The sequence below is a fragment of the Rhea americana genome, unplaced genomic scaffold (genome assembly GCF_003343005.1).
Source record: "Rhea americana isolate MKP2758 unplaced genomic scaffold, rheAme1 scaffold_163, whole genome shotgun sequence".
Classification (NCBI taxonomy): domain Eukaryota; kingdom Metazoa; phylum Chordata; class Aves; order Rheiformes; family Rheidae; genus Rhea; species Rhea americana.
Window position 1 is genome coordinate 1,032,893 of NW_028185739.1, and position 27,483 is coordinate 1,060,375.

General features: G+C 46.8%; 1 protein-coding gene and 1 long non-coding RNA gene across 4 annotated transcripts in view; one reads left to right on the plus strand and one right to left on the minus strand.

The window, feature by feature from the left end:
- Positions 1–179: 179 nt before the first annotated feature.
- The window catches only part of LOC146598433 (uncharacterized), a 34,715-nt gene continuing 7,411 nt past the window's right edge, over positions 180–27,483 (plus strand). The window contains exons 1-5 of one of the 3 annotated variants that reach the window (XR_014895274.1): positions 181–294; positions 1,236–1,274; positions 12,076–12,170; positions 13,066–13,239; positions 24,535–25,504. This is a non-coding gene — a long non-coding RNA (uncharacterized LOC146598433). Of the gene's footprint in view, positions 295–1,235; positions 1,275–12,075; positions 12,171–13,065; positions 13,240–16,445; positions 16,539–24,534; positions 25,505–27,483 lie in introns of those variants that run through there. The other 2 variants (XR_014895273.1, XR_014895272.1) reach the window with 2 other exon arrangements.
- SLC26A9 (solute carrier family 26 member 9) lies at positions 3,403–18,355 on the minus strand. Its single transcript, XM_085300389.1, has 20 exons — positions 18,231–18,355; positions 17,152–17,291; positions 16,526–16,636; positions 16,037–16,212; positions 15,617–15,781; positions 14,887–15,039; positions 14,379–14,461; positions 13,941–14,088; positions 13,037–13,150; positions 12,503–12,580; positions 12,049–12,144; positions 9,481–9,587; positions 8,629–8,698; positions 8,116–8,208; positions 7,535–7,651; positions 6,553–6,870; positions 6,226–6,280; positions 5,682–5,827; positions 4,821–4,898; positions 3,403–4,205 (listed from the first exon to the last, which is right to left on the minus strand). Exons 1-20 carry the CDS (start codon positions 18,353–18,355, stop codon positions 4,158–4,160), a joined length of 2,421 nt encoding a protein of 806 aa, XP_085156515.1. The 3' UTR covers positions 3,403–4,157.

Here is a 27,483-nt window from a genome sequence, read left to right on the forward strand (position 1 = left end):
CATCACCGGCGGAGCGCGGCGGGCACCGCCCCGCTGAGGAGCGCGACGGGCGTGGCGGCCCACCAATCACCGCGCGTCCTCACCTCCCTCCCCGCGGCCCGGCCGGCCAATGGCGATGCCTGGTCCCGCCCCCTTCCCTTGGCAAGGCATTGTGGGAGTTGTAGTCCTGCGCTGCGGAGCGGGGGACATGGCGGAGGCCAGGTGGGAGGGGAGGTCTGGGGCGCCTGGGTTCGTTCCCGTCAGGGAAACTCGACATCCCTTCTCCCGAGGGACCTTAGGAAGCCGTGGATAACGGTGCGTGTGAGCTGCGAGGTGCTGTGGGTGCACGGCAGAGAGCAATGCGCATCTCCCTTCACGGCGGCCCGGGGGCCCGCCCGGAGGCTGGGAGGCGTCGAGGCCGTCGGCGCAGGCCGCAGCTCCTGAAACGGCGTTTTAGGGGGGAAAGGGATGTCTTTAGGGAATAAACGTGCCGGGTTCGCGTGGGGCAGCGCGTGCTGGGCAGGAGGAGCCTGGTTCMTCAGGAGCAGGCCGCGGCGAGCCCTGAGGAGAGCGGCACGGTGAGCCCCGCTGTGCAAACCCTGCCCTGACAGAGCTGAACACAGCCTGGTTTTGGGAACAGGCACAACCTGCCCCAGGAATCTGGCCCTGTGCTTAGCAGTACTTTAGCAAGTTTATCCTACTGTTCAACCTCACTCTTCTTTGCAGCAATATAAGCATGTCCTTTCTTGCCCAGTTTCACCAGGGAGCACAATGCAGAGATTTTTCTTTCCTTCTTTGCAGCAGTCTTGCACTGAATTTGAGGATGTCTCCCATGTCTCCTTGGTTAAAACAATCCTGGCTTGTTTAATGCTGGATAGGAGCTGCCAGGAAAAGCCTGCTCTCAAATCAACAGAAGAAGCAGATGATTGTTCATACATTCTTTATTATCAAAAAAGAACCAAACCAATATTAAATTAAATAAATTACAAACATTTTGAGCTGGTTATACATCCTGCAGTTATCAAGTAAGGCTTCAGAGCTATTACACRTCAATATCACTGTTACTTTAAGAGAAATTAAAGGACAATGGAAATTTAATGTTTTTCACCTCAGCATAAATTTGAGCTTCCCTAATTGTCTTCTTCCAGCACCTGGAAATAAAGACTTTGAGTTGGCCACACTGAACTTTGGAAAGACAAGTGCCAATTGTGGCTATTTCCTTTAATTTATTTTTCTTCATTTCATTTATTTTCTAGACTGGTGAATGTGACTTTTGAAGACACGGGATTGTCAAGGTTAGTTCTAAAATTTCTGTTTCTCACTAGTACCTGTGCCTCCAGCAATACCACCTGTCCATTGATGTTACGTTTATTGCCAGGCTTGGCCCTTGGCTACAGAAGTGAAGTATCTTTCTTCCTGGGTCGTTGAAATGGCAGAGCCTACAGTTGGGACTGCTACTTCCAAGCCATCTCTCTTGACATCCTATTCATTACGCTTGTAGGAACTTCAAGAAGTACAATCTGATTTTTATATATGGTCTGTCACTTTAAGGCTTCCTGCATTTGGTCTGTAAGGCCCTTGAGACTGTGCAGTAAGTCTCCTGTGATTCACTCTGAATGAAGAAATGGAAATTGGAATTTTCCTCATTTAAAGTGATGCCACCTCAGAGATACAGAAATATTGATTAGCTACTGTGAAATAATTGCTTGTTCCATTGCACCAATTTCTTTGTTGTTATTTTCAAACCAGCAAGTAAAAGAATCGCTCAGGCAGTAGAGTGAAAGACCATGAGTAATCAGCCTCAGAGATAATTTAAGGGAATTAATATCTTGATTTTATTTTAGGGAACAAAAGACAATCCTGGAAAAATCACTGCTGTCTCACTAAGACCAAAATAAAAAAATAAYCTTTAGTTAGTGGGTTTAGTTTCATTTAGTTAGTTTAGTTTTCCTTTTGGAAACTAAATTCCATTGATGTAGTTACTCTGTCTTGCACCACATAATCTGAAACTGAGGTAGAGAAGTGGTGACTTAATGAGATGTTACACAAAGCTAAAATGGCAGGGCCCTCATTTTATTACCTGAAATAGCTGTGTATCTATAATAGTTCATGAAGCTGTTTTCCTGAAAAAATGAGACATCTGGGAGCTGTAGGGAAGCTCCACTTTCTTTCCTTAAAGAGCCTTCCAGCAATGTGTATAAGCTCAATAATATTTATATACTTCAAAACTGTATATTAAAGCTTGTTAATATATTTAATATCTTAGATCATTAACATAGAAATAACCTTTAAAAATATAATTTACTTCCATTATTAAGGCCACTCTTTTTTTCACTCATGGAAAGAAAATGAACTGTCAAGTTTTACTTCCGTTACTGTTCAGTTTTGTTTGCTCTTGCATTGTATGCCAGTGCTGGAAATGCTTTGTAAGAGGATTTAAAATTCAAACAGAAAAGAGTTGTTTGTATTGCAGTTGAAGACACGCCAGTATGTGTCTTTGCCCAAACTTTTTTAATAAGCTTATTTTCATAAAACCYATGTTTGAAGTTGAAATGCACTGAAGAAGGGTCCCTTCAACCTTTGGCTTATGCTTGATTTTTTCAGGCTTTATATTGTCATCTTGTCATAACTGTCATAGCATTAGCACTGGGTAAGAAGGGAAGGCATTGGAAAGTAAAACTAAAATAGCAGCTGTTATTAATATCACTCATATATAAAAGAATGTTGGATTTTTAGAAATGATGAAGATCTCATCTGTCAGTGTGTGGGTTAGCGAGTCAAGCTTGTTTGCCTGAGAGGTAGACAATCTTTGTAGCATCACTGTGGTGAATTTTAATGAAAAACATTAAACATCCAGTAGAAAATTGTTACGGAAAGATCACACAATATAAAAGAGGKTTTTTTTTGCTGAATAGGTGACCATTTAAAAGCCATTTATCAAAAGCCCACATAGCACAGGGTGACACTTGGGCCGTTCCCTGGTTGCAGGGAAGGTAAAAATATATGCTGAAACTTCAGTTTTACTGCTGTGGATCTGTGACGTCAGGGAAAGTGTGCAGAAGGGGCTCTTTTCGCTCTCTCTCAGTTTGCTACTAGTGATCGAAATGATTTGGAAAAAACAGATCTCCCCAAAACACTTGTCCATGCTCTGATCTGAATCTTTTAGTTATTCTAGTCAAAAAGAAAATGGGWAGAAGATCAGAGCTCCTTGGGAATAACTGCTTTTATGACCTTTACAGTCTAAGAGCCTCATCCAAAACCTAGTCTAGTCTGTAGATAGATCCCTAAAATACTTCAGAGGGGTTAGAACTGGACCCTAATTCAGTAAACAGGCCAATCTGTGCATATAACACACAGTAAAAAGGAATTCTTAGTTCTGATTACAAAGTAGTCCTGTTAGGAAAAAAAAAAAAAAAAGGCAAGTCAGCCCTACTGAGACAGCATACCAAGATCTTCAGGGTATCAGAAACACAGCACTGTTTGAGGCAGTGGTTCTGGGACTTTGGGTCACAGAGGGAGCAATGCAGGGGGATCATAGGACCGCAGAAAAGGTAGAGGTGGTGCTACAGAGAAACATAGGGAAATTCATGGGTTTGCACTTACTATGCACACTCCCTGAATGTCAGTGCACTTGGTAAAACAACATTACCGTACAAATCTGCGTCATTKCACCTTACAGGAGTTGCTTTTGCTCGTGAATCAAAGCCACGAAAGGCTCGTAGTATTTCCTTATATTTCACTTCATCAGGAAAAGAGGAAGGAAAAAAAAAAGTAAGTAGGGAGATGCCCAAATTATGTAATGCCTATATGGGTCGAAGAGTGCAATTGTGTTCTGGAGTGAGACAAAGAGGGCACTTGGTTGGCAATAATGACTAATCATTCCAGTCATTAAGGGACCTGCCATCAAATGAACTTGCTTTTCTTTTGTGATTAATGGAACAGCATTTCCTGAGTTCCTGCTTCCGTAGTTCTAGCTGTTGCCTGCTCCAGAGTTCATCGCTCTGAATACCAGAAGCTGAGCAAGCAGGAGGGAAGAAGGTATCAGCTCAAGAGGTGTGATGACCCCTTCCTTTGCAAACTGATTGTATCCCCAGATAGGAGTGCAGTTCTTCKTGAAGGGGTAGGAGACAGGACTCTGATCTGAAGACTTTGCCAGTGCTCTGACACTCCCCATGCATTCACAGAGCTGTCTGCGCCTCTGAGTGGAACATGCTTCCAAACATCTCCTGAAGGGCACACAAGGCACGCTGGGTTAGGCTGAGGCTATAGCAGCGCACAAACCCAGCAAAGCAGCTCGGCAGTGATTCAGTTGGAGAGGGAGCCACCACAAGAAACTCTGACCCTTCCCAGCCCTCCTCCAGAAGGGAAAATTAGCTGTGCAGGTGTTRCTCTGTTCCTGGCTGTTCACTGATAGCATGGGGAAGGTTGGTGCCGGAAGGAGTGTCATTCCAGCAACCTGGCTGCAGGTCGCTTTAGCATTTATGATGACTGTGCTGAAAGCTTGACTGGTGGAGCCTGTTTTGGGCTTGAGCTAAGCTCTGTTCTCCAAATTCACCCGTTTATGGGGTCTGACTGTGAACCTGAGCTGTGTCAGCCAGAATGGATTAAAGGATTCCCCTGTGGGGCTAGCCCAGCTGCTTGTTCATTCAGGTTCCTGCAAGAGCTGCTGTGACAGGGATTTTAACTTAGTCCTGCAATTAACTTTTCAGTGAGTTACTGTTCCTAGCAGTTTGCCTGGCAGTGCCACAGAGAACACCCCCATCTAATCAATCCCAACCAGGACTTCTGATTTCTCCCTTATGTCCACGGCTGAATACATGACCCCTGGCACTAGGACTAACCTCCTCCAAGTTCTTGAACTCTGTACTGCTTTCATCCACAGACTCGTCATAGATGGAGAGCTCAGTTTGATTTGGCCTCTGTGTGGGAAGGAATCAAATCCACATATTAGCAGAGTGCAGGACAGAAAGAGATGAAAACATAACTAGCCCAGGCTTAAAATCATCACCCTGCTCAGAGGAAAATGYCCACCCAGCAAGAAGGGGTGCAGAAGGAATCCTGTTTCAGCTGCGTATCTTCACTGACCAAGCTGGTGTTTGCGTATCACACTGCAGAGATACAGGGCACGTTAACTCACTCATGTGAGATAACTGGCTAATCCTGCACTGGTTCGAGCTCCAGTTATCGTGCAGTAAACCAACCTGTACTTGAAGAAATAACCTGCCTGACCCTGTGTTGTCAGCATATGCCGTATTTCCTGCTTCAGCCTTTTCTCCTCCCTCCAAGGGAAGCTTTCATGGATGCTCGGCCTGTTCAAGGGCAGGCACAAGTGCTTTGCCTCCATTTTTAAGGGCCGAATTCTGCCYTTGGGTGCAGCTGCATGTTTCAACCAACTCTAAACTGAGGACATAGTCCTGGCACACCTCTTTTGGCTTCTATAGGCTGGGGCAATGTTCATCTCCCAATTACGCATTTGGAGAAAACATTTAAGCTTCTGAAATCAGTGAAATTAGCAAGTACTTGGCCTATACATGAGAATTAGGAAGTGAAGTATTTTTTTGGATTTAGACCTTTACCACTTGAGATAAACAAGAAACTTTGTTAGGTGCAGTAATGAGCTGTTTCTCTTCCTTTGTGCTGGTCATGTAAGAACCTGATGCTAYGGTACTGTGGATTGGAGCAAGACTTGGGAGAAAATTTACCTCTTCTAAGATTGGAGGATGGACAACTTCTTTGATATTTGCCAGCGCAAACAACACAGCGTCGTGGATAGTCAAGAAGATGTGACTTCGCTCCAGGCCTCCCTCCTCAAAGACTCCACCTGTGCTAATGTCGTTGTATACCTGGGCTGAAGAAAGGAAAGATACATGAACAACAAGAAGGAAACTAAAGAAGGAAGCCTTTGAAAGTGTGCATGGYTGATAGCAATCCTCTGAGCTAAAGCAGGGCCAGGTTGGGCAGGAAAGAAACAGGTTTGCTGCAGAAATATGGATGTAGGGATCTATTTTGCTAAATGCTAACTGTGGAGATGCTCCAACCATATCACATCACAAATGAAGGAACCTATTTCACACAGTAAGAACAGCCATTCTCCTTCCTTTCTTCCATCTCATCTGTTCTGATTTGCTTCAATGGGAGGCTGACAGCTAGCACAGCTTGCCTAAAGAAAACAGAAAGATCTCCTGTCTGCTGTGAGCACAGAAATAGGGAAGATCATATGGAAATGTGCTCTTTGGGGATTCTTACCATGCACGTTTGCCAAGAACACTTTAATCCCAATCTTCTGATAACTGGAACACAGCTATAAGAGATGAGAGGAAAAGAGAGGTTAATGACACTGCTCCAGCTTTGGGTTTATGCACAAAGGCTTTCATCTRAGGCTTTGCACACGCCATGAGATGCTAAAGGAGAAAGCCACACAAATCTTGTATTACTAACTTGGCTATAACTTGACTAGCTTCTGTTACGAGAAGCTTCTATTAGTGGTCTATGCTATTCTAGTGATAATTCTATTACCAACTTGTCTATAACTTGACTAACATTACTTGGCTACATTAGTAGTAGAAAATTGACCTTGCCCAGTGCCTTTGTGCCCATGAGATCCACAAAGCACACTCCGCTCATGTCGAGGATGATGGTGTGGAAGCTGACATAGGGTGGTGCTGTCATCATAGGGTCAACATCTACTGCAGGCATGACACTGAAGGTGCTTCCGTGCAGATTGGTGGTGCTGCCCAGCTCACTGGAGGTGTGCATCTGGCTAGCACTGTTAGCAGGAGGGCAGAATGTAACATAAGAGATGCTGGCACCATTAGCAGTCGTCTGGTTGTTATTGGTATCTGTTGGAGATGTGCTTTCAAAATCTTTCTGGAGCTCTTGCAAAGACAGGGTCTATAGCAAAGCAAAGACTCACAGTTAGGGCAGAATCACTTCTGTTTGTGATCCATTCCTGCAAGAAACAATCTCTTCCTCCTTACACCCACATGTATGCAGGACTTTTCCAGATACTGAGCACTTCTGTCAGCTCAAGCTGAGATCCTGATGTATGAATGCACCTAAGATTCTTCAGTAGTGTCAGATGTTTTAATCTGGACTAGCCTGGTCCTGTTGACTTAATGTCCCTTGGGGTTGGAGTACCTTAGTTTAATTTGAAATGATTCCTGTTGACTTGCTTCGAGACTGCTCAGCAATGTAAACCAAAGTGCATAAAGCTGGGATGACTGGGAGATGTGCTTCAAAAGGACGTTTTTGAACTGAAATGCTGACATAGATGCATCCTTAAAGAAACAGGGCAAGTCCAGTTTCAAGCAATTTGTGCACTCTGTTTCCATTCTGACCTTCTCAGCAACTTTCTTTTTCCCAGCAATTTCCAGTGCTCCTGCATCTTAAACTTTCTGCTACTGGGAGGAACGGGGCTGTGGATGGGAAGGAAGGGAGGCATGTGATGGATACTTGTGACTATGCAGACAAGGCAGAAAATTCTATGGCCAAAGGAGTTATTTGGTGGGGATTTTGGGGGCTTATACAGCAACTTCGGGAACCCAAAATGAATTACCTTGTTCTGCCTCAGTAGAAATTTTGGTAGGTTTGTTGGTGGTTGTGCAGTTCCCTTCTTCTGTCGTTTCACAAATTTCTTCCTGGCTAAGTACACTTTACTGGGATCCACCCCGGTCTGTGGAAAATAGAGAGTTGGCTTTGAAAAAGTTTATGAAGTCCCATAGTCAGGGAGTCTTTCTTGCTATTTCCTAGCCTAGACATGTAGAGTGTGGTGGCTCAGGGGGATAGGAGTAACTGTACAACTGAGTAAGGTGATGTGGATAGCAACCAAACAGCAATATCCTCTGTAATGCACGATACTTGTACATGCAGGGAGGAGGGACTTGCAGTAGCAGGATAACTCTGCTTTGGCAGAGTCAGGACAAGGGTACTTACCAGGATTCAGGCATAACCTCTAATATGAGATCTACAAACAGTCCTGAGGATCAGAGAGAAAAGTACTAGACTCTGGAAGAGTAGAGAATGTATGTGACCATCTTTCATGATGATCCCAGGCTTAATTACCTCAAGGTAGTGAGACAGGAGAGAATAAGGCCATTTAGGATTATACTGCAAGCAGAAATTTCGGAGATTGCTCACCTTGGCTATAATCTTYTCCCGGAATATCTCGGAGTTGGCAAAGTACAGTGGGGAGCAGTAGGTCACAATTTTAATCCCGTTAAGTTCATGTACCTGCAACAGAAATGAGGGCTYGAACCAGGCCTACCTGGGGTGCAGGGTGGTTGGGAGTTCAAGCTGGCTTTTCTYCCCCTTGAAGCAGCAGCAAGAGAACATAAAAGTAGGGAGCGAGCAGGTCTGGCAATGAAGCTTTGGATGACTTTTAATGGTGCTCAGTTTTGGGCCATATGGGAACCCTCCRCTTCACTTTCCAGTGGTGGAAGGTGGAGGGGATGCCAGCATGGTGGGGTAGAGGGAAARGCTGGACAGGGAGTAGATAACTGGGAAGGCCGCAGTTGTGAAGAACAGCTCTCTTGCCGCTTCTGAAACTAGTGGCAAACAGCCTCGCTGAGACGGAAGCATGCGTCTTCTGATCACATTGGGTTACCAGTGGAAAAACAACATCTTCCTGAGGAGATTTTAGCTTCTGCTTACCTTGTTGTAGGCCTTAGGGTTCTTGTAGATGTCAGTGGAAGTTACTTGGCCAAGGGCAGAACCATTACGGCTAGGAGAGAAAAGACGACAGAAACAGAGTAAATATTACAGGGGAAGAAAACTGCTTCTGTTCATTCTCCATACCATGATTTGCAAATTGGCTTTATGAAAATACTTAGATTTCAGCTGTGCAGAGTCTAATTGGRTATTAGCAAAAGAGGATAACGTCATTTTTCAAGTGAAATTCCTAGCATGGGATTGCAGCAGTTCCTAGGGCAGTGCTTAGAGGGCCAGTTCCCACTGCCATATCTGGCTGTAATCCTCACTTCTTGCAGAGCTCCCCATCCCAGATACTGACGTGAGCTACCGAACAGACAACTGTCCTAGCTCCATTTCGAGTCCCAGTCTGGGAAATACTAGTAAAAAACTTTGGTGAATTAAAAATGGTGTGTAAATTTCATGCCAATCTCTGCAYGTATATGAAGCTTGCTTCTTTTATGAGCAAGGTTTTCTGCTAGGAACTATGCAGGTAGCTCTTCTTGGTGAAGTAAATACCTTCTGACTTCCCCCTGCCTTGGGATGTGCACATTGCTAACTGTGCACAGGAGTGGGAATGCAGGCAGTAAATTAACGCTTGCCATTCCTGTTTGCACATTCCAGGGGCCAGGGAGAACACCTGCACTCCCCCAGGCTCTTGCTGCACGTTCCTGTGAAACGTGGGCCAGAGGTCAGTTATAAAAATAACGTGTATCATTTATTCTGAAACTAGGGGATTTTCCTTTTCTTCTTCTTTCTTTTTTTTTCTTTTTTTTTCTTTTTTTTCTTTTTTTTTGTAACTATACCAATACTTACAACTGGGTATGGAAAACCACTACCAGCACCGAAAATCCCACGCCCACAGCAACTCCATAGGGCAGGCTCAGGAAGAAAGCGGACAGGAAGCTCACTAGCCACACCAACTGCAGAGAGACAGGAGCATGGAGGTCATTTCTCTATATCATGGACTGGAGCATTGTGATGGGTGGAAAATGGCCCAATGCTTAAACTCTGGACACTGGACTTAGATGAGGATCAAAGAATAAGGCCTGAATTTTGCAGCTATTATTATTGTACRGTTTGTTGCATGTTCTCTTGTGAAACAGCATTGTTGGGATGCTTGCCAGAAGCTCCAGTTTTTAAGCTTTAAATSAGCCAGTGCATTTCTTCTTAGTTGCATGAACACCTGCATCATTCATTCAGTTAAAAAAAAATATCTGTCTAACTAGTCAAGACAAGGCTCCTGCAGATTAGGCCATCTGCTGCTGTATTAACTGCTCCACCCCCCAAAGAAGGATCCTGCTCTCAGAGTATTTTAGAAGGAATGAGCATCTATCTGAAAACTGTCTGAACACCTACTACAAATCACCTGAACACAGAGCAGATTTGATGTCAGAGTATGACAGAGCATACCAAAACCTGCTCCACCTTTCAGCTCAGAACTCTGTCATTTGTCATTTTTATATATTAGCATTCAAGCATCTCACTGCACATGAAATTAGTCCTGCCTAAGTATATAGCTGTGCTCTCTGAGAATTGTTATCAGAGGATTTTAAACCCATCCTCAAGACTGCTAAGGGACAGACTTTGATCTTGGTCAAGCCAGGGTAACTTTGAAGACTTCAGCATCTTCATGTCGGATTAAGAATGGTGCATATAAATGGAGATTAAGGGCTCGTCTCCATCTTGACTTTACACTGGAGTACATCTGTGCAGTGATCCCTACAGTTAGCACAGAAACGGAGCCGGATCTGGGGAGAAGAACGCCAGTGGCCTGACATCACCCAGCAATGGTATATCTCAGTTTTGGGGACAGGAAGTACACTGAATCTAGTTCAAATTCCAGGGAGATTAAAGTCAGGGGAATGCAGTTCATCCCACTGGCACTTGCCTGGGCCCCACGCTTCCTGCAGCACAGCATGGGTCGTTCATGGATGCCAGTGACGAGAGCTTTGCTCCATTAGCTCAGTGAAAACACAGCATACCCCGAGCATACCTGTGCAATGGGTCTGGCTGTGCCATGGCAGCTGGGTGATTCACACGGAGCAGAGCAAAGAGRTTTCTGACAGCCAGTCACCTCTGGTGACTCTGCTGTAGTGACTGCTCCTGGCAGAGGTGCAGCCAGGGTGTTCCTTCTAACAGAGCTGGTCAGGTCCCTGGGCAGCGCTGTTCACCTCCATGCCAACCGCTGTCCCTTACGGGGTCTGCTTGCATGTTGGGCTGGAGGCTGCACAGCCTGCGAGGCTGGCGCGTGCTCCCTTCTGCCAGCTCTGATAAGCAGCAGTGGCTTCCTCTGCCCTCACATGAATTGCCAGAGCTTGTCTGGAGGGTCTCTCAGTGTGTTTTCCTTGCCAGCACAAATCTTTTAGTTCACTCACCAGCCATCAGGAAACCCATTTAGAGATGCCATAAACGATTCCCAACAGAAGGCTCAAACTAGCAATCCTGAGACAAAGCATCTTTGCATCAGCAGCTTTTCCTCTCTGCTGGATCTTGCCTGCATGACGATTTCAGCTCAGAATTAAAACATATTCCCAGTCCAATGCGTCTACTGGGAAAACCCCTAAGCATGGACCAATTTTTTGTAGCTCATGTCCTATGCTAGAGTGTTCTTACTTCATGTCCTAACTATTCTCCTGTAAAATCTTGGTTTGGACTCCTAAATCATCTCTTCTCCAGGACCTCTTTGAATGATATTTTGGGAAAGCTCTTGATGACTCAAGTCAGCCCCTTCGGACTTCTGATTTCTCTGATAAGGCAGTTTGTTGGGACCTGACAGGATATTGGCTCAGTGTCCACACACACCACTAAGCCGTGGGAGTCCTGTTCAAACACTGTCTTTTTATGTCAGACATTTCCAAATTCCGTTCTCACTCCCCCACACCCCCTGCCTGGGTTTATACATCAACCAGTGCCTGGAGTCCTTATCGCTGTGAAGGACTCTCCTCACCCTGGAGGGCTATTGTGTGAGTTTTTAAGTCTTCACTCCTAGATACTGAGCAGGGCCGGTTAAGCTAGTTCTGGGCAAACAGGCTCCTACAGTTGATTGGCATTTAAACAGAGCAGGTAATAGTTCAGGCCTCTGTGATATGTGTGTGATATGTATGTAAAATATGTATGTATGTGTGATATGTATGCATGACAGTGCTCAGCTAGGCAAGACAACTCTACCATTGCTTGGGACCTCATTTGCAAGGGGTTGGGAGCATGACTGTGCTGAGCGAGTGAAACTCACCTGCCACAAGGAACTCAACGCCACCCTCCTTCACCTGAAAGCCTGCTTGGAAGCTAATCCGCTGTCCCTGCCTTCAGTCTCCCGTAGCCATGCGCTGAGTTTCCAATGTACCACAAGCAGAATCCTCCCACCCATCCCCAGGCACTCACACAGTCCAACTTGCTCTTCTTCCACAGGTAGAAGGGATCAGCCAGCTGCTTGAGGGAGTTTTTCAGGTTCACTGCAATGAGTGCTCCCAGGACAGACTGCAGAGGAAAGGGGATCTTATTAGGTAAGATGTCCAGCATTGTGAACATGATGCATTTTGCAAAAGATACTTTCTCATCAGACACTGTCTCCCTTCTTAGGGTCCATTTACCACAAGCGAATGGGAAAGGATAAAACTCACAAAGGTCGTGCTTGGGTCTGAGCGTAAGAATTTAAAAGACCGCTATTTCCTGTCCTGCTTCCAGAGAATCAGTACAGAGACGTCCCCGCTCATGAACAAACCAGGCTGTGCAATGGTTTCTGTCTGGGGCTTTCTGAAGCAAGGCTGTATTTTCACTGGGGCATGCGGAGTATGTGGTGTAGTGGCCGCACTGGTTCCACGTGTGTTTGTGTTACCTTTGGAAGGGGTTCGAGGTAGAGCCCCAGAGCCAGCATGGTTACCATAACCACCAGTGCCACAAAGAAACTTGCCACCTGCAGAAAAGAAAGAAATCACCAGCCAGCATCAGGATCTTTCTGAACCCCTTCTTGGTCTTTGCTCTCCTGCTGCTTCAGTCAACAGCACAAATTGTCACTGTAGTACTTTTTGTGGGCAGACATTTGCCTCTGGGAAATGGGTTAAGCTTTTCATATCTCAGTGAGAACCCCAAGACTCTCTGTCACATGGTAGCTCTTCTCAGTCATTGAGAACGAGACTGAGAATGTGGAGTTATAACCCTGCATCTGTGACCCATCCAGAGAACCGTCTAAGGAACGAAATTGGGGGGGGGAGGGAATAAATTCTGTTTTTAATAGCAACCATGTGAATCACTCTTATAAAGAGCTTCTCCAGACACACAGCAGTGATGTCAGGCTGGCAGCGTGCAGCAGTTACAAATGTTAGTACTCAAGCAGGATCACATAAGGAAGAGAGGAGGAGGAAGTACTAACTTGTGATTTCCCTCCTGCTCCATCCACAGCAAGAGTGACGGAGAGAGCACAGCAGATCACATGGATTTTGAAGAAAGATCCAAAGAAGTTGCTGCAGCCCAGTGCCAGCATTTCCTGTAGAGACCAGGGGAACATGCTCATCAGAAAGAACAGCTCCCCTTCCCATCCTTCCAGTTGGTCTGAGCTGCCAGTCAGGAGAGAAGGTACTCAGGTTCGCTGTGTGCGTGGCAGAGGCTTTCCATGGCCTCTGGCAGTCCTGCCCAGACTCCTCAGCTGCTCACCCAGGGCTGTTTGGGTTCACCCCAGGAAGGACACTTGAATTCCTTGCCATGTGCCCCAGGCCCTTTCCTTCCAATGAGAGCTGGGACAGGTTTTACTAGCAGGGAAGTCTGGAAGTACCATAAGTAATAAACACGTTGTCATCTGTTGACACACTAAGGGCAGGGCTTCATGTGCTATGCATGGCTGTTATTGAAAGCTATCACTATGCCAGTGACGACAAAAGAGGATTATTTAATGTGCTGCCTCTCATAGTATCTAGGTGCCACACCAGGAATCCAGGTCTTTCTCTGCTCAATAGGAAGTACATGTGGCTCATTATGCTCCAACAACCCCCAAAAATATCTTGTAGGCCAGCGTCAGGGCCAAAGACTTAGCTCTAGAGGGAAAGCAAAGCAGAGAGCTGAATGTAAATCTTCCCTTTTATAGTGTCTCTCTCCAGCCCATGGGAAAAGGACTTGAGCTTATGCTCTTATGATTCCCACAATGGCAAGCTGCCACATGAGGCTGCGTGCAAGCTAGAATCACATATATTTTAGGCTTCATGTTCATTCAGAGAGGTCTCCCTTTCATATCTGAGAGCAAGGGAAATGTTTCTTGACTGTCCTTCTGGAGCAAATGTTACCTGGTTGGGGTCCACGTCATAGCCATGCTTGGCTGCCAGAGTTCTCCCCATCGCTAAGTTGATCACGTAGCCCACGATGGCAAGTGAGAAAGCTGTGCCTATCATGTCCTTCCACTTGTTCACCAGGGGCAGGGTTGGGGCTGGGAAGCTGCACTCAGAGCAGAGGGGAAAAGGAGTTGTGACACTACTGTCTGGAGACAGGTTCGATGGGTCAGAAGCTTGTGTGTTCAGGAATGACGTAACTCTTGCATAAACTGCAGACAGCATTAGAGGATCATGGCAATTGTTTAAGAGGGCACAACAAAAAAGTCTGGAAAGGGGTGAGGGATGCCAAGTCCAGCTAATACAGCAGGAAAGTGAGGTGCTTTCCAGGCTGCAGAACGAGGAGGAGGAAGAAAAATTCTTTGGAAATGGAGTCAGACTTGCACATGCACTTACCCCATACTGATCTTCCCAACTATTGGCATGTTGTACTTCTCAGGCATGTTAAAGCTGCCAGAGATTGCAGTTGCAACGATGACCTGGAAGTACAGAGGATAAAGGAGCCATAAGTGGAAGGAGTGTAAGCTTTTTCAGAATCACTAGGCTTGCTATGCTCTTGGGGCTGACAGTAGAAGATTAGAACTAAATTCAGGCTGGGAGAGACCTGCCTTAGCAACAGTTATGTCCCTGATCCTAGGCATCACTAGGATGCAAATACAGTCTGACAGGTAAGACCTGGGGATTAGAGTTCTCTTCCAGGAGGCTGGCSCTACTTCTGACCCCAAACCGTGTGCAGTAATACCATATTCACTTTGCAGATACTGTGCACAAATAGGTCTAATTACAGTAACTCTCTGAAGAGCATCTGTGAGCAGAAGTGGGTGTCCCAGGTCTGTATTAAGGACTGTAATGTGAGGGAAGGGAGTGTCTTCTGGAGGGTCACAGGGAAGCTTGTGTCACTTACAATGATGATCTCCATGGGGATGGGCATCCGGATCTTTTTCATGTACTTCAGGTTGAGCTCCTTAACAATGATCAGGAGCACAGCACTGACCAAGGCATAGATGAGGGAGGCCACATTGGTCTTGGGAAGACCTTTACAAATATCAATGAATGTCTAGAGGGGAGAGAAGAGGAGAMGGTATCATGGTGAACCAGAGACTCCAAACAGCATCAACAGCATGGTGTAGAACACTCATCACCCCAATCAACTGCAAATACCCTGACATGTGACAAGTGAGACAAGTACTAGAAGCCCCACCGCTAAGAGGTCAGCAGCCAGTCCTAGTTCAGTTAAATGCAGGTCTAGCTGCATTGATGGAAGATGCATCAGTGGAAGACGCAAGAAAGCCTAGGAATTGAATAACATGCTCATAGAAAAAGTTTGATAATTGAGCAAGACTAGTGCTGTAAAGCTGCACAATTCATGTTCTCTCCAAATCCCAGAACCTCTTCGTTACCTCCAATTAGAAACTACCAAACAAGGGCTCAGCTAAGACTGTTTATGAGATACAACAGCAGCAGTGTAGGTATGCTGGGTGGGAATGGTGCGGACATCTGTATTCCCCCTCCCTCCACCCTTTGCTCCTGTTTGAGTCCCTCTTTCCCAAGCGTGGGTGGCAGTGATGCCTGCAGTATGCTGGTCATTAGGGGAAGAGGTGCAGGGAAGGCCCCTGTCCAGAGCACCCACTTACATAGACGATAGCTAAGGGCCCGGTGTAAGATGGGACTGTCAAGCCGAAGACATACTTGAGCACGGAGATGAGGATCTGCAACCCTGCTGCTGTCATGAAGCCTCTGATGAAAGACTCTGAGAGGTAGATAGCAACAAAGCCAAACTGCACGAATCCCAGGCACAGCTAGAGGAGGACAGACAAGGAGTTATTAGAAAGATGCCAGCCTGAGATGGCAAAATACAGAGTCTGAGTGTGCCAAGATGACAGCTGGTGCAGTATCTCCTCAAACCCTCTATTCTGAGGCATCATCTACTTACAAATGAGGCCTGTTCTAGTATCTGCTGCTATCATCTCTGCTCCAAAGAGAGATCCCAGCTGACTCCATTTGGGTCAGCTTTGCCCAGAGGCCACAGCAGAGGTAGTGGAGAGAGTCCGTACCTGTATGATGGCTGTCAGGCAAGCTAGCGTGGCAGAGATCTCCAATCTAGCTGCTTCCAGAGCTGTGGTGTTCACATTGATTTCGTTGGTGGTATGGTTAAAGTACTGGAAGTCCGACTCTGGAGCCAGCTCATTGCAGACATTCCCAACAATAATGCTGATGACTGCAAAAGTACCTTGAATACAACACAGGGATGTCAGTAGTTTGCTCTAGAGAGCTTCCTGTCCTGGAAAGCACTGTGACAGTTTAGGCTATCCAGACCAAGTCACCTAGCTTGTCACTACAGCTGACACTACTGCAGGAAATGGCAGCAGTTCACTGGGATGATGCCTTGCTGTGCAGCTAGAATCAGGGATCTCATAAGCACCTGACAAACCAGGCCTGCTGAAATATCTTTCTCTGTTCCAGGACACACAAAATATGCCCGGCCAGTCAGTGTTTAACCACCTTGCACAGACAATTGCTCTGTAGAGCAGAAGGATTCTTACCTGGGACCATCTGATGGATACCACCAAGGAAGAAATATGTTATCAAGGGGAAGAAGGAGGAGTAGAGCCCATTGACAGGAGGGAGATTGGCCAGCAGTGCAAAGGCCATCCCTGGAAAACACAAGGAATATGAGCAGGTCACCTGTGTCCGTGCATCTGGAGTCAGCTCCCTGACCTGGTCAGTCTTTGACATTGTTGTTCTCATTGCAAAGAGGAGAGGAGCTGCAGCAGGCAGTGTGGGGCAGCGGTGTAATGTGCACCAGCACGGGATCTTGCAGAAGTGTGTGGGGAACTCTGCTTGCTGCCAGTGGGTTACAAGCTGCAGCACTGCTGTGTCAGCTCCAGTCAGGCACTGTGACCAGCACAAATGGCAGCTCTGCAAGCAAGAGAGTGCAGACCACAGAGGGCAGGGATAGGACTCTGCAGAGAAATCTAGGGATAGACAGGTTGGAGTTAGAACTTGGGTTCATACATGTCACCAGTAAAGGCAACTAACTCCTGCAGATAACAGTCATCTGCTGGATCTTTACTTGAAGTTAAGTGACAAAGTGTTATCCCCTCTCCAAAGCTCCTGGGGGAAGCAACTCCATAATGCCTGGCTATTGGGGAAAGTCACCTCTTCTCACCTTGTGGCACCTGAATCGTCCCCGCACTGAGCCCACCAAGAACATCAGGCAAAATATAATCCTTAATTTTATACTTGGGAAGCCATGCAAGAATTGGGAACAGGCTGAAGAGGATGAGTTTGAATCTGGAAGCCGAACATCTAGCGGAGACACAAAAACACAAATAAAGAAGGAAGCAAGGAAGAAAGCAAGGAATGGTCTTCCTAGGAATGTCTCAGCCTCTTTCCTGCAGCAAATCCTGAGCCCAGTGTTTGGTGCACAGCCCTCCCCTGTGAGTGCAAGGCAGCTGCAGTTAACTAGCTGAACATGCCATGGAGGATTATTGTGGGGACGTTCCTAACTCTATGGGAGGTGCCCAGTGCTACCATAGCTGTGAAAGACAACCCGCACAGAGCGAAGGATTTAGCTCCCTAATATCTTGAGTCTTTGTTTCTAATACTCTCAGGTGGGGTTAGTTGAGCTATAAAGCTGAAACACAACTAAAGGATTCGTGGGACAATTGCACACAGTCAAAGGTAAACTTTTTTTAGGTGCTTGGTCAAAAAAACCCAAGTTTATCTGAAAGAAGATTGTTCCTGAGTTGAAACAAGCAGCTTTTCACATCCCCCCCCTGCTAACCTGTATGGTTCTCTCTTTTCCTATACTGCCTTCATTTTTCCAGGGAGTGGAGCTAGATTTTTTAGACAGCAACCAGTAGGATTATTCATCTTTATTTATGGAAAGCCAGTGCTGTCCTTACTTGGAAAGCTGACTAAAGGAAATCTCAGCTAGAAAGCTTAAAGGAGTAATCCACACACCCATACCTCCAATTATATTTTCTTTGTTATTAAAAAGAATTGGAAAACAGAAACCCAAATCCCAAATGCATTTAGTGCAAAGTCTTGCATCTGTTTGCCCTACAGCATAGGCAGCTGAGGCAGTGAAAAGGTAACCAGTTTCACTTGCTTCAGTACAATTTGCATTTCTCCAGTGTCTTTCATCTATAAAAGCCCTGAAGATCATGGTCTAGGTTATATCCCAATTCTGGACCAAATCTGGTTTAGTTGTGCCCCAAGAGTAGCTATAGCATTCTATGTTACCTGAAAAGATTTTTCAATTTTTCCCCAACTGGATAACTTCTGCTTTTCTTCTCAAACTCTTCGTCGAAGAGGCTGAYCGAATATGCAGGACGTTCGATGACATAGCGAGGCCTGGCGTGGTTCATCTCTAGATCATTTAAATTTTTCCCAGAAAAAAGAAAAAGCAAAGTCAAGAATGAGACTGGGACTGTCCCCACCTGCACTATAACAGACTGGGCACCTTCAGCGTCTGAGAGCCCTCCTTGAACATCTCCACCCTAAATAGTTTCCCCGTGGTGCAGAGGCAGGCCCTGGGAGTGGCTTCTCAGCACTGGGGGCTGCTGCTCCCCAGCACAGGAGATTTTCACCAGTRTTTTAATATGATGCTAATGAGTGATGTCCGGGATCCAGGGGACTGGAGCATGTCCTGGATTGGCTAGCAGGTGGACAGGGGTGTTAATCTCAGCTCTGCCAGTGACTGCCTTTCTGCCTCAGGCAAGTCACTTGACCTTTTTCATGCCTCCATTTCACCATCGGCCAATGCAGTCAGTGAGGCTCTGCTGGACTGGACAGCCCTGGCACACTTTGCAATGATAGATACTGACACTGTGCTTAAAGGCAGTTTCTATCCCAGGTGTTCCTGTTACGCTGCCTAGTGGATTCGTTTACATTCAGCAGCCTTCATATTTCTCACTTGCCATGACAGGTATTGGACTTGTCCTTAATTTCTTCTAGGAAATGATACACGGAAAGGTAACTGTTGCCAGTCTATTTTGGTGATGATGATGCCAAAACATCCTGCTGGACTAGTCCTGCACAGGATTTGAGTCTCACCGAAGAAAGATGATGAACTTCAGAGAGCCCTGATTTTACTATAACCAGCAATACCTGGGAAGAGGGGAGAATCACTACAAGTTGGAGAGTCTGGGAGTGGAGGRAGGAAGTGGTCAGATTTAAAACAAGGATGTAAGTAATTATTTTTGAAATGGCAGGTGTCAAAGTGGGTCATTGCCCAACATAGGAATGGAAGAGGGGGTGGAAAAAGTTGGTAATTCAGGCAGGAGAATGTATCAAGAAATGAAATTCAGGTTGCTAAGAGCTTATGCAGTTTTGAATGTACCAGATCCTCTCCTCTCTTCTTTTGACACAGCTTCTGTGAGTAGTGCTGAAGTCAATGCATATCTTGACACTGACTTCAGTGGGATCAAGATGAACGAATGTAGGTATGTTTTCACCCCTCACTGATAAGTAGTCATGTCTGACCTGGACTGGGAAAGACATGAGTCATGTGTAGTAATATGGCCCAGCAGTTCAGGGCAGGAAGGAAAGTATGATGCATGTAGCCAAAACTTTTGGGAGAATTTAGGTCAGCAGAATCATTACACTAATAGGAGCTGAGTTAGAAAAGCGAGGTCATCAGCCCCACTGCTGCAATGGATGTTTTAGTGGTAGGTAACCAAGTGTGATTTGCTGTAGAACACAGTTCCAGCAGTGGTGTGTTTCTCATCCCAGGCCCAGATCCATACCTGAGCTGACTTAGGAGAGAGCCTCAGAATTTCCTAGCCTATGCCTGTCTTTGATGGCCCAATTGTGTGCCACCTAGCTGAAAGAGAAGACATGCCTCTCTCTTTCTGCATTACTAGGCACTTATTCCAGTGCCCTCTGGAGGTGTGCACATGCTGGCATCCCTGCCTGTCATTTTCAACTTGGAATACCCTTTGTGAGTTTTACATTTTGGAGGATTGGTGCAGGCTGAGCTTAAGCAGTGACCTAGGCTCTTCCCCAGTCCCTGTGTTCATGCCAGAAGCCGATCTGATAAACTGTCATTCTCTAGTTTTACCATGTCTGTCTGCAGAAGTATTGTTCCTAGATCATAGCCTTGGTCTAGATTCCATTGCTGAGCAGGTTCCCAGGGTCCTTGGGCTTTCTCCAGGACCCACCCCCACAGCTACCTTCTAGATTCCCAGTCCACCCCCCATGAATGTCCTGCAGCCCAGGTTCAGGACCATCAACAGGCTTCGGAAGGATAATAAACCTAGCCAAGTTTCTGGTGCAAGAAGTCTCTCTTAGCTTTATTTCTCAGCTCCATCACTTGCCAGTCAGTGTGCCTGCCATCAGAAGGACTGAATCAGCCAATTGTGTCACAGCTCTTTAATGAAGTTCTCCTGCTGAGCGAAAGTGCTGGCAGTCAGAAAAAATAATAAACAAGGAGAGTATAGAGGGAAAAATATCCCCATGATTAAATTCCATCTTAAACAAACAGGCTGATGATGTCAGCATCTCGGACAGAGTCAAGTTCTTGACTTGGCTTATCACTGGCCTTGTCCTAGATCAAACAGTAGGTTAAACCTTTGAGATTTCAGAATTAAAGAGAATGAACCATGTGACTGCTCCCTGAGTAAAAGGCAAAACCGGCTGTCTTGGTGTTGATGGGATAAGACTGTGGCAAGCTGCAGATCTGATTTAAACTCTGCAGTCCAGGCAGGACACTGACTGAAGCAACGTGATGTGTAGAAAGAAGAGTGGCAGGAAGTTGCTGTGTTGCACTGGATGTGTTGCTGTGTTTTTTAAGAGCTCTGTTGCAGCATGGGCACTGAAATAAAGGGCTGGGTCTGGAGGAAGAGCTTCATGTGTGGAGCCCCTGCTACAGGCTGAGCTTTTCAGGAAATCCAGTCCTCCAGCATGTTGATTGGAGCAGATGATGCTGAAATTTGGCCTTAGTTATAAGTCTACTGAAACGAGATCTCAGAGAAGTTGTGAAACACTGAGTGCATACCTGTGATTTGATGCTTGGAGCAAACAACAAATGAAGGTGGAACTGTTTTACTCCAAGCATATGATGTGGGTGAGAGAAGTCCCAGAATGTCATCGGCCAACAGTCCCATCATTTCATACCTGGCTAATCCCTGTCCTGCCAGTCTCAAAACATCCTACATATACCAAGCGCAGACTTTTTTTTTCCCAGTGTTCATCTTGCAAATGCACTTACGGAGCCCTTATCTTCTGTCCCTGTGCTGGTAATAGCTGTATCGGGGAAGAGAAAAGTCACATTGAAGTTTCTGGATAGTGTTGATAGGACCCACTGGCATAAAGCCATTTTTCTATGCTGGCATAGTCCCAGGAAAGGGACTCTAGTCCAGGGAGTATGAATCAGAAGTTAGTAGGAAAGCAATCTGATCTATGTTCAATTGCTTAGAGTGTGGTGCTAAAAATGCCAAGGTCACGAGTTCAATCCCCATATGGGCCACTCGTTTGAGGGCTGGACTAGATGATCTCCAGATGTCCCTTCCAACCTTACCAATTCTATGATTCTATGATTCTATGTTCACTGTATTTTACATAAGGAGCCGAATTCATCCCCGTGTAAGAGCTGGACATTCAGGGAAGCTGTAGCAGAGTGTAAATTCAGCCCTCTGTGTTTTAGGGAGAAAACTTTGGTGCTCCAGAAATACTCTTTGATCCCTTCTCCAGTCCTTTTCTATCCCCCCTTCGTGCACAAGGATATATACACACAGATCTTCTCCTTGCCTGTTGCTTCTCAGATGATGGGGTCCAGAGGTCTAGCTGCTTTCAGTGCCTTCACGAAAAAGTATCTCTCCCAGCTCCATTACCCAAGAAAGGGTTATAAAAAGCAATTCTCCCCTACCCCATGAAGCAAGGTCTGCCTGAACAAGGCAAACACAGGTGCAAGGGTTTGGTTGCGACACGAGGACCAAGGTCTCAACTCTGGTTCCCCTGAATCAGTGCTTTCGGCACAGCGTCCACCATGACTCCCAGGGTCCCAGTCACAGCTCCGGCTGTAGGCGCCATGGAAGCCCCAGGGCACCACAGTGAAAGGGGCCAAGCCTCACAGGGTTGGGCAAGGAAGCCATCACTGCCTCCACCTGAAATCTTTGCCATGCTTCCTTGCCAGGATGTGGCATAGTGAAGGGTGAGGTGGCTCTGAAGACACTTTGTGTAACCCAAGCCTGCCACAATCACTGCTAGCCACTTCTCACTTCCCTCTTGCAACACCAAAGCAAGGAGACAAAGATATAGGCTCCGCGGACAAGAGTGCAAATGCTCACCAGTCTTGGGTCAGAGGAGGGTTCCTCCTGGCTACTGACAAAATGCGAAGGCTGTTCCGTGGGTGAACGAAGTGGTGCCTACAGGCAGGACCGTGGGGAGCAGTGCTGGGTGCTGCCGTGCTGTGGTGCTCTCCCCCAGACTGAACTCTGCCCCACCTTGCCACTGCACACCCGGCTTTCCTCTCCTTTTCACGCCTCTAGTGTTGAGCTGGGCTTGCAAAGCATACAGGCAGGAGGAAAAGGAGGTTTCTGCTGTCAGTCAGCTAAGGTATTTCAAAAGAATGTTATATAATTCACCCCCACTATCATATGCTGATCAGCCTGGTGGATCCACCCCCCRCACTCTCATGTCATTCACTCTCTCTGGCCTTGTGTCATTGGAGACAGGCCAGGACCTGAATCCTGCTGCTGGGTCATACACATAGCTTGTCACCAAGGGACCCTCAGGGGCGTTCGTTCAGATTAACTTCTTCCGTTACAGGGCATATCTTTCTACAGGGTTAAAATCTCTTTGATCCATGTAGTTTTGTTTCAGCGTCAACTCTGAATAGGCTCATCTGCAAACAAATTAAGTGATTCAGGAAGAAAGCACCTTTCACTCATAAAGCCAGATCCACATTCTTGCATTTCTGGCACAAGTGTCTTGGTAAAAACATCTTTCCTAGAAATACAGCTATGTTGGTGAAGGGGAACAGGTGGAACCAGGTACTAGCGGTTGCATTTCAGAGGACTGAGCAATCAGCTGCAGGCTTTGTAACTGTGCGCTGAATACACACAAAACTTGGCCACCAGTTTTTATGTTTTTTAACCTCTGCTGTTTTGAAAGAGGCTAACTCTAGGAGAGCATATAGATCAATTATGAAACATATCCTATCCCAAAGAGGGCTTTTAGCTTCAGAAAAGGGAAAATGCCAAACATAACAAAGTTCAATACAGGCTGAGCTGTTTCAATCAGTTTCCCACGGACAGTATGCAGGTACCATCATGACAGCAGGCAGAATAAAAGCCAGAGAGCAAGCAAGAGCAAAGGAGGGTGAGAGGAACCAACAGGTACAAACTGGCCCTGTGTGACTGTGTCGAGGCACAGACTGAGCCATACATTGAGGGTGCAGAGGCAGGGAGGAGACATCTCTGCTTTCCTCCAGCTCCCACCTTCACATCTCATATTCAGACTATGCCATAACCTCAGCTTAAAAGTTCCCCCTCTGGAGCAGCCATCCTGTTCCTCCACTCCTGTCCTCTTGCCACAGAGCAGCTAGGCATTGAATCAATGTTTTCTTTTTTTGTTTAGGTTAAATATTTGGAGTGTTAAATAGGTGATTTCCATAAGGCAGATGGCCCTTTTCTTATTTTAAGCGACCCAGCCCAACACAGGCACTGGGCAGGAGCTCTGCACTGTACTCTTGTTCTGCTGTCGCTGGGCCGGTGCCAATGTTTGATGTACCACTTCACACGAGTTTCTAACCAAACTAGCTCTGCACTTGGTAACCAGAATAATGAGATCTGCAGACATCTGCCAGTTACCAAATGTGAAGCCAAAGTGTTTGGCTCAAAGAGATTATATTAAGTAAAATGCCTGCATTCAGCAGACTGACTTTGATGCTCATTAACACCATGGTAAATGCGGCAAGTGCCATGGAGACAGGGGACCTGCTCTGCACTGACACCAGGGTAAATGAGCCCAGGTTTGGCCCACTCTTGCTGTGATTTGTTTGATTAACCCACTTGCTCTCAACCCCACCCCAGCTCTCAGCACAGTTCCCTACTGAGGGAGGGCTGGGCTGGGGTAAGAYGACGGGTGCAGGGTCTGGGGCAATGCAGTGTGGGCTGCCTTGCTGGCACAGGCTTTGGTTGTGAGCTACTCCCTGCCGCCAGCTGTGGTCTGAAAACTGCCAGCAGCAAAGCAACTCTGCAAGTGAAAAAATGCTGCATGATGGCTCTGGAGACCCAAAATACCTACTATATACAGCCCCAGTTCATAACCTTGCTCCATGCTGCCTGCCCATGCAACAGGAACTAATATGAAGACAACTTTGGGGATGCAGATATGGCCCCATCACCATCCTCTGAATGCTGCCAACTGCCCTGCGCATGCCTGGTCTGCAGTCTCCTGGAGATGTCACCTTGCTGAGTGCAGTACTGTGGTGTTGGGAGCCAGGTTCCCAGTTCCTTGGCAGGCAGAGTGCAGTGTCTGACTTTAATAGCGTCTGAGTCTGTGCCCTGCAAAGTGGTGTGTCCTTCTCTCTAACCTCTTGCAGCTCCCTCTGTATGCAGAGCCATCAGGATGAGGAGGAGGAGATGTTTGAAAGTAGACTTAATAGAAGGAAAAGCGAAACTTCTGTGTCTGCCACCACCGTGAGTCTGTGCTCTCCACATGCCTCTGACACAAGACCTGGCCCTTGGCCTTTGAAGAGCAGGTGGGCAATGCAAATCCCAAGGAATTAAAAAGTTTGCAGACTGCAACATTCTTGCACTGCCAGCAAATGCTTGCCCAAGATGCCTGCTGCGAGCCCTCTCGTGCATACACTCCTTGCCCCAGTGGATCTGCTTTTAGAGAAGGAAAACAGCTGTGTCACCCAGCCCATCCTCTCCCAGAGTGGGAAGACGAAGAGCGTTTCCCTCCTGGGAAGCTCTGACCCATGGCAGAAATGCCATGTAGCCAGCAACAAATGTCACTTCAAGGACTACTTCTCTTCAAGGGCAAGAAGAACAAGTCTCCAGGTTAAGTTTTCAGCTTGCTGAGAAGTAATGTGTGGATGAACTTAATCAGGGCAGAGAGGAACGCATCCTCGCTTTGTGAACTGCTGTTTACAGCAATGGAAGAGGCTTACGGAGATCTTTTCTTGTATCTGTATTTGAAGAGTTCTGCCCAGACTGGACCTAAACATCCCATAAAAYGTCACAGGGAAGAGCTGGAGACCTTGTAGTCAGTCAGTGCTCAGCCTGGAAGCACTTCTTATTCCCAGCTTTCAGATTGCTTCCTAATTTTATAGCATGCATACAGCCATACATTCCTGCACAGTGATGTCCTGCGCACCAAAGAACCCCTCAGCCCTGTTAGATTCCTATATGCAACAAGTGTTCCTCTCCCATTTCCTACATGTTTCTTTCYATGTCTGTATGTACAAACTCTAATTTAGGCTGCAACATCCTTGGGGCAGGGACCACTTTATATATAGCCCTGTGAACAGAAAGTTGTTATGATAATAATAAAGATCCAGAGGGTCTCTAGTCACTGTTACTTCTCCTATACCRTGCAAATTCATCCACAGATCTCAGCAGGAGCCAGCTAGGATAAGATGGTGGGATTTATTCTCATAGTTATTAATTCACATAGCTGGCTCTTCCAACCTCTCTTCATAAATCAAGCTCCTGGATCATTGGTGTTGCTAATTCCTGAGTAAATCTGCTGCCGTAAATCCCCTTTGCAAAAGCAAGAGGGAAAAAAAAAGAAGGGGGAAAAAAAAGAAGTACTAGTTCTTCAAATACTGAAACTCACACCCAGTGGCTGTGCAACCAGAGTGTAAATCCCCCACGCCCACCCAGACAAAGAGCACGATTGTTGGGAGCTGGGCTTACCTGCACCTCGCCGGGCGAAGAAAGGGCTGATTCTGTGAGGGGAGCTGCAGATGTGGCAAGAAAGCCCAGGCAGAGAGGTGCTCCCGAGGAGGTGTGCAGAGGTCTGTGCTCAAATAAGCCAGTGAGTCATTTATAAATCACCTCAGTCAAGGGGACCGAGGGCTGAGCTTGGCGCCTGATTGGCTTGTAGAAGGTAATTGCAAGCAAGTACACCCAGGCTAAGCCCAGGAGATAGCCAGAGGAGATAAGGAGAGATCTGAAGAGGGACAAGGGCTTTTTTGGATGTCCCCCTTCACCCCACCCCTTCCCTCTCAGGACTGGGCTATTTGATCACCTTTGCAGGTCCCTCCGTGCACTGGGCYCTCCATGACAATAGCTCATATTCACTGTCATCCCCGGCCCCCCTCCCTTACCATATTCAGACCCATGGAGGGAGAAGATGCTTTTGTTGACCTGGGCGAGTTTCCTGGTGCACTGGGTAGCGTCTCCCCAGCCTTTGTGTTCTGGCTGACTCTCAGCCTCCRAAAAGGACAATGGTGTGCATTGTGCCAGGTCCTGGACCCCTGGAGCTCAAGCTTTGAAGATGCGATTGGCAGGGGAAAGCAGTTTCTTTCTTATTTCCAGGTTCAAAGGGATGAGAGGAGGGGAAAAGAGAGCAGAAGCCCCAGCTGTCTGTCAAGGAGAGAGCAGGCAGGCTCCCTACCTCTCGTGCCTCTCTGTAGGGAAGAGGTTGAAACACTCAATAGTTCGGTGATGTTCTAGTGCAGATAAAATTGGGCTATCTGTCATCAACCTTCCAGGCATGATCGCCAGGCAGGGTCAGGGAGGAACCACACCTGTGTCACGTGCTTGTTCAGTAGGAAAGTTTGACAAGTTCTTGAGATGCCCCTGGCAGTGAACACGAATGGAGAAGGGAGACAGTGGGATGGGCCATCCAGGACCTGCTGACTTGGGAGCCAACCTTCAGAGATACCAATCAGCCTCCTTGCCCTGGAAAGTTACTAGTGTTTTGGGATATGCAGCATTTAAATCTGAAAAAGGCACTGATGTGAAATGCATGTTGGTGGAGAGCAGCCCAATCAGACTAGGAGAAAGGGCTCACCCTGGCCTGCCCTTACGTCCCTGGCCCATGCTGACACCACCTTGCAGAACTGTTTCCAGGCCCATGGATTCCTCTCCTTTCAGAAGAGGAGGTGCAGGAGCCGGGTGCTGGTCAGGATGTTTTGTGTGGAGAGAGGGACATGGGGAGGGCAAGAGGACAGCAGAAATCACCAAAGGAATGGACCACTAAAAGGAAGCTTTGGTGGGATATTTGCAAGTGAAGGAATTATCTTTCATGTTACGGTTGTCCCCAAAGACAGTTCAATATGAACTATTTGTAAGGGAAGGCTCTGCTGCCCTCCCTGCCCTGTGAAAACCCAAAGTGCAGATCTAGGGTGAGTGGGAAGTGTCTGGTCTGACTGTCCTGAACTGCTGCCGCCCGTGAGCATTTGTTGGCCTGTGTGTGAACAATTGACGAGAAAAGGGAGAGGGGAGAGAGCAAAGAAATCACTTAGGGAGGAAGAAAGAAGGAAGGAGAAATGGCTGGGATGGGAGGAGGAGAGTGGCAATAATTTGGCACTTGCCCC